Source organism: Pinus tabuliformis, chromosome 4_2, assembly GCF_031772625.1.
Source record: "Pinus tabuliformis cultivar Carrire ecotype Pingquan chromosome 4_2, CPIR1, whole genome shotgun sequence".
Lineage (NCBI taxonomy): Eukaryota > Viridiplantae > Streptophyta > Pinopsida > Pinales > Pinaceae > Pinus > Pinus tabuliformis.
The window spans coordinates 588,340,069-588,347,132 of NC_142304.1; the positions used below are offsets into that span (position 1 = coordinate 588,340,069).

Sequence of the window (7,064 nt, forward strand, 5' to 3'; positions counted from 1 at the left end):
TCCCTCTTGTGCTCATATGTGTATTGATTGTCTCATACTCACCACGTTATTTTTACTTTTTTGTTTATTTTGGTTCCCTATAAATTTGAACACATTCTATTATGCACCTCACAAATTATTTTATTACATTTGAAATTTAAGGTCTAGTGGAATGTTAATAGACAATAATTCTATTCTGGGAAAATTGCTTATCTTATGGTATGGTCTCACATTAATCATATTTGTTATCATCAAAAGGAACATTTCCTTACCTTTCTCCCATTATGGCTTGCAACCAACCATATACTCCTTAGGTACCATCATACCTTCATGATGTGAACAATGAAACAACAAAACATTACCAAGTTTTAGGATAATCACTTTGCCTTACAACTTTCATAGTAAATATCATATTTTCCTTTGTTCAGGTGGACTCAGTCATGTCCATGTTATTTATCTAATGGTTGTTTCATGCAAAAATTAGTGTTCTATCATTTATTTAGTTTTCTTCGTTGTATCATTTTCCTTCTAATCTCTCCCGAATAGTGTGGGCATGCTTAAAATATACAAAATATAACTAGAAAATTACATTACTAAACCTTACCATCATATCTTTCTAACATGCCTCACCTATGAGTCTTCTCAACTCTTTTCTTGGGGTTTCCATCCCTCTCTATTCCGAAAATTATTGGTTAAGGTGCTTAGTGGTGACACATGCTTCCCCTCATTGTTGAAGGTCAATCAGTTATAGGATCCTCACCCCTTACATCCTCATCACATTATGCTAGTGTGGTCATATTGACATAATGATTTTGTAAGAATATGTTCATTCTAATCGACATCTTGATCAAACATCACTTGTCTCTATAAAAGTACTATTAAATTCCATTCAGTACATATCTACGGTGACATTGAATGGTGACATGCTATCCTTTCCATGTCATCGGGCATAGGTAACATTTCTACCAATAAACTACTAGCAGTTTATAATAGATTCACATTCTCATTTAAATTATATTCCACATTACCTTACTAAGTCATCTACCTCTTCCTAATATTTTGTGTTAGCATCGACCTTTCGAGTTTCATTAGGACCATAGAATCCTCAAAGTACTTAATATACACATCTATTGTTATGTGTATCTAACACGCACACACACACAAACACACACATGTACACATACATATTCTCACATGTTGTCCTTTTCACATCATAAAATAAGGATTTAGAAAATCATTATATGAGCTAGTATTATGAATATGTAATTCAAAAATTCTTAAGCCCACCACCTGGATTAATTTTCTGTATTTTAGGGGCCATTGCACTCATTCTCTAGTATTTTTTTTTTCATATTTTTGAGACTGAATTTAGTCCTACTCACTTTATATTCACTTAATTTGAGGTAAGTGGATATCTTTCTAGATATCAACAACAATTTTTGGATGTGTTTCCATATGTATTTAATTTCGAGAGTAACCCAAATATAGTTACCACAGTACATATGTTAGGCCCCTATACTACTAGTGTAACCCCTTATTGTTATTAGTATAACCCACTTATTATATTGATGTAACCATGTAGTTCCCATATTGTTACTATTGTGCCCCATAGAAGCCCACTATTGTTATTATTGTGCCCTCACATTATTATTGTTATGTCGACTCTGACTATGTTATGACCCCTTAGACTCCTATATATAGAAAGGAGGCCTTTTCATTTGTATCATCAAAGAATTGTTCATTTATGTAATGTAAAGGAGGTTGCCCTCTCAAATAGGCTGAATTCTAAGGCATTGATCTATCTTTTCTTTCTTTTCTTGAGCTGGTTTCATAACATTTGGTATAAGAGCTTTGGATTCTAGGGTTTCGCTGCTCCAAACAGGTCATCGTGGAATTTTAGCTATAACTTTTTTTCTATGACGTTTCAGAAGTCACAAAAAAAACCCATTTGAGAAGAAATCATGGTGAAACTTGGCTCTGAATTTGAGAGATTTTTGCACAATATTTGCGGAGATATGATCTGAGGAATTTGGTCTTTTTCCAGACTCCTGAATTACATTCAAAACAGGTGACTTGGGGAAAATCGTCATTACTGTCTCTCTGGGGATCAGATTGAAATTTTGTAAGAAGGTACAAAAAGAGGACGAACTGTAGTTTCTTGTACGCATTTTTCAGATCCAAAGGTTGAAATAGTGACTCATGGCACATCGTACAAGTTCGCTATACTCAACTATTCTATAATCAGGTCATCTTGGGAGATTGTGCATAACTCTTTCTTGGAGAATCCAATTTGGATCAGACTGGTGGCATTGGAAAGAGGACACAGAATGCATTGGAATGAGCTAGTATTATTTAGAGCAACACCACAACAATTTGAAAGAGTAAAAGGGCTTTGTGACATAGTGGAAAGCAAAATTATGGAAACCAGGAAGTGTACCCCTCACAACTATAAAGATGGAAGTGTTGTTTCTCCTAGCCTTCCACAACCTACAAGGGTTACACCACAACAATTGGAAGAAAAAAAAGAAAAAGTGCTTTCTTACAATTGTGATAGCAAATGCACTAAAGGTCATAAGCGTGCTGAGAAGAAATTATTTTACATAGATTATGAAGAGGAGGAAAAAAAGGATCAAGAAACAACAAAAGAAGAAGATATACGCCAGGACCCCACCCTAGAGAAAGAAGAAATGGATCAGACCATATCTTGTAAAGCATTGGCAATAATTACCACTCCTCAAACTCTCAAGATAGAAGGACATATCAAGAAGAAAAAGGTGCAAGAAGTGAAAGATCACATCGAAAAAGAAGAAATGAATCCAACCATATCTTGTAATTCATTGTTCGAAATTACTACTCCTCAAACTATCAATATAGAAGGACATATAAAGAAGAAAAATGTTCAAGAAGTGAAAGATCACATCGAGTATCAAGAAATAAATCCGACCATATCTTGTTAAGGATTGGAAGAAATTACCACTCCCCAAACTCTAGAGATAGAAGGACATATCAAGAAGAAAAAGGTTCAAGCATTGAATGATCACATCGAGCACCAATAACAAGTTCTCCAACTTTTAAAGGATAACACCACTTCGGTGCAAAATCAAACGAAACAACAGGCACTTAAAAAATGGCGACCTTACCGAATGGGAAGACTCTTCAAGGATGAGGATGTGGAAGCATTGTTTTGTGCTATTTATATTATCCAACTAAATTGGATAAACGAAGCAAGGGATGAATGGAAGAAGGACGAAGAAGTATGGCCACTTATTCAAAAGTTGCAAAAGATCCCAATTCAAACAATATTGCCAGAAATTAAAGAGGAAGGAAAAATCATATTGGAACTTGGAGCAGACACAGAAACAAGAACCCGATAGCTACGAAATCGATCAATTTCAGAGTATCTCATCAAGTGGAAGAACTTACCCTCTGAATATTCCACATGGGAGGACAAGAATTTTATACAGAAGCATCAAGAACTACTCAAGCGTTGAGGACAACGCTTTTTTAAGGAGAGGGGCATGTTAGGCCCCTATACTACTAGTGTAACCCCTTATTGTTATTAGTATAACCCACTTATTATATTGATGTACCCATGTAGTGCCCATATTGTTACTACTTTTCCCCATAGAAGCCCACTATTGTTATTATTGTGCCCTTACATTATTATTGTTATGTCAGCTCTGACTATGTTATGACCCCTTAGACTCCTATATATAGAAAGGAGGTCTTTCCATTTGTATCATCCAAGAATTGTTCATTTATGTAATGTAAAGGAGGTTGCCCCCTCGAAGGGGATGAATTCTAAGGCGTTGATCTATCTTTTCTATCTTTTCTTGAGCTGGTTTCATAACAACATACAACTTAAAATTCTCAATGATATTTCTTTCTTTATTTCTGATACTGATACCCCCATCATTTTATAATAACTTATCTCCATTTTGCTGCTCCTTGATTAGGTATTTAATTCAACAATTCTACTATTACTTAATAGAAATGCCACTGTGACTTATTTATGAACAAATTTTTATTTTTAATATTTTATAGTTGTGGCATTTCTTATTGCATCACATCTGTTATGGGTTGTTTATATACTTAATTATGTATTTTTCTTTACACTTTTCCCCGTAGAATGGTCGTGAGGGCTATATTTACTTTGTAGACTGTGTTTATGCATAAAAAACGTTTTTTTCCTTTATAGCCCCTTATAGTTATCACTTCAAAATTCATTTTATGGTTATACACACATAATTTGATCGAAGTATATATATATATATAGGTGTGTGTGTGTGTGCATTTTTAGTCTTAGGTTATGTCTAGGTTATTCCCCTTTCTAAATTATATACATTTTATTGTGTCTATATTCCCTGTTTTTTGATATTTGTATCTTCTTCTAACATATAATACACTTATAATTGTGAGGTTTTCACAATGTTTCTATAGTCTCTTCCTCTTTTGGCTTGCTACTCAGAGAAGTAATATTACTCTTTGTTAGGATTTGAAAATTTATTTTTGTTAGTACGTATTTTTCATTCACCCTCTCATCTGGGGCTTAAGAATAAGAGATGACAATAAACCATAAATAAGAAGCGAAAGATCGTGTCACAAATATATTAAATTTTTTTGACAAAGTTAAAATAAACATATTAATAATTGAATTATCATAACTAAAAAGTTAAAAGCCTAGGAGAGAGAAAACAATTGTTTAGATGACTTAATCATTGGCACATGCTAAGTAGTAAATTATATCCCCTAACTATGGGACAATGAAGTAATACTTAATTCAGGGAGAGTGGATACAATTCAAACAATTTCACAGGTTTTATTATGTTCTTTATATGCATCTCAAGTTCTCACCATTTCTAAACCCTAGGTTTTTCTTCTAGTAAAATTTTCGTACCATTAAAGATTTCATTTGAGTCCCTAATGACTTTGTATTATGGACAATCCATTTCCTTGATACATAAGCGATTAAGCTCTTCAAGACTAAGCAATTCAACTGTATTCCACATTCCTTTCATAGTTTATGGTTTCAACAACCTTGGATCTTTTGGTGTGTAAACAATGGCCAGTATATTCTCACCATTTCTGAACACTAGGTTTTTCTCACCATTTCATTTGAGTCCCTAATGATTTTGTATGACCATGGCCTGAATAAAGAATATATTTGATCGACCGGGTGTTAATGATCCTTGTCCATTACCTCTTTAATTCATTCACCATTTCAAAGTTCGTCCGCATTCCATCATTCGATAACATAACATATAGAAATAACATCCATTAATAGAAAATGTTGAATATAATACAAAATATTAAAGTGTGTTATTTAATATTTAGGCAAAATCTCAATGGAAAAAGTCTGGAAAAAACAAAATTTTCTGTTTACTCATATAATTTAATTATCTTAATTTTTCTCCCAGATTTAAATTTGATAAATCTACACATTATAAATTTATAAATTATACGATTTTTACTTCGCTTTCCAAATTATAAGTTTATAAATTCTATATTTTTTTAGATTACTTTACCAACACATAATAATCATAGATTTCTACGTATTTCATTTGCTGTAAAATACTACATCCATCCACCATTATCATTTATTAACGTATGCCATTCACAGTAAATAATGCTCGAAACTGTAATTATTATTAAAAAACTGCGAAGAATCTAATATCGTGAACTCTAATATCCAGTGCATCGTACCTAAGCCGAACTCGAATTACGGGCGAATTTGATAACTATGAAATTTAGAGGCGGGAGCTTTCAAATCCTGTTCACATTCTTATCGACGAAGAATTGCCAACTTAGAAGACGAAATGCACCATTAATCACTGGATCGGGATCCAATTCTTTCTGTTTCAACGGAATATTGCGATTCCCAGATTGAGGAATATCAGTTAATTGATCTGATGCCCGCAGTGGAAATTCACGTTGTATATGAGTGCTGTTGAAGATGCTCACAATTTTGTCACTGAAAAAAGTTGGAATTACTCTGCTGAGACTGTTACCTAATATGATAATCTTATTTAAATTGGCAGGCGTGCTGTTCGCATTCAAAACATTCGCTGTTAGCCAATATGGTAAGTGAGGCATGAAAAATAGCGTTGGTCTATCGACTGTGCGTTTGCAATATTCGTCAACAAGGAGAGAGGTACAGCCGAGGTCATGCATGGCAATTTTGTCGAATGAAGTGTGAACTGGATCGAACACAACGATATCATTAATCCATTCAAATTTCTCCCTCAATAAAATGGCAAAAGCTAACTGCATGCAACTACACTGTGCGTGATACTCTTCCTCGACTTCCTCCAGCTGTCCAAGGCCATAGAGAACTAGTTGTAATTGTGAATGATGGGGGGATGTGGCTATCACCCTCTTTATTTGGGCAACCATTTCTGGGTTCTCCATTTGTTTCAGAGCTTCCTTATAAAACAAAGATTTCTCTAACTTTTCCCGAGCAAGCCCTACTTTTTGGATTCTTTCAGCAACTTTTTTAGTTTCAAATTCAATGGCCCCGTCTATTGAATGGCTGGAAAAATCCTCGGCCATTAATTCCAACTAATTGCCCTTCCCACCGCTTCAACTACGCAATGAATAGGAAGCAAACAGTAGTAATTTCCGTTGCCCCTCAAAGCTAGCTAGTCAATGAGGAAACTGCAGTATAGCCCCTTTAATAGGTTGTGAAAAAATCCTCGGCCTTTAATTCCAACTAATTGCCCTTCCCACCGCTTCAGCTAGGCAAACAGCAGAAATTTCCGTTGCCCCTCAAAGCTAGCTAGTCAATGAGTAAGAAAAGAAACTGCAGAATAACGCGTCCCATATATGAATACCTTTAATAGATATATATATATATTTCTACAGAAGTTATGTGGAAGTGGCTAGCGGTGTGTCGCTTAAATGGAATAGTGCGACCCCTTTTACTCTAACCATTATTCTTCCGGAGATGCACGGGGCACGTTCTTTGACTTAATGTAGATAGGATTTCCAAATCTGTTATTCGACTAACGCTATATGTAGTACTGGCTCTCCAAATCTCAAGGAGTATATGGTTTGTTGTGTTCGACCCCAGAATACGGGCTTTTGTT

At 34.6% G+C, this 7,064-nt stretch overlaps 1 protein-coding gene across 1 annotated transcript; it reads right to left on the bottom strand.

Moving 5' to 3' along the window:
* Nucleotides 1-5,742: 5,742 nt before the first annotated feature.
* LOC149170667 (protein SENSITIVITY TO RED LIGHT REDUCED 1-like) lies at nt 5,743-6,528 on the bottom strand. The gene has a single exon (XM_089425677.1). It carries the CDS (start codon nt 6,526-6,528, stop codon nt 5,743-5,745), a length of 786 nt encoding a protein of 261 aa, XP_089281803.1.
* Nucleotides 6,529-7,064: the final 536 nt, after the last annotated feature.

What these genes read in the sequence shown, in the direction of transcription:
- LOC149170667 (XM_089425677.1), bottom strand. Translation starts at nt 6,528, where the DNA reads ATGGCCGAGGATTTTTCCAGCCATTCAATAGACGGGGCCATTGAATTT.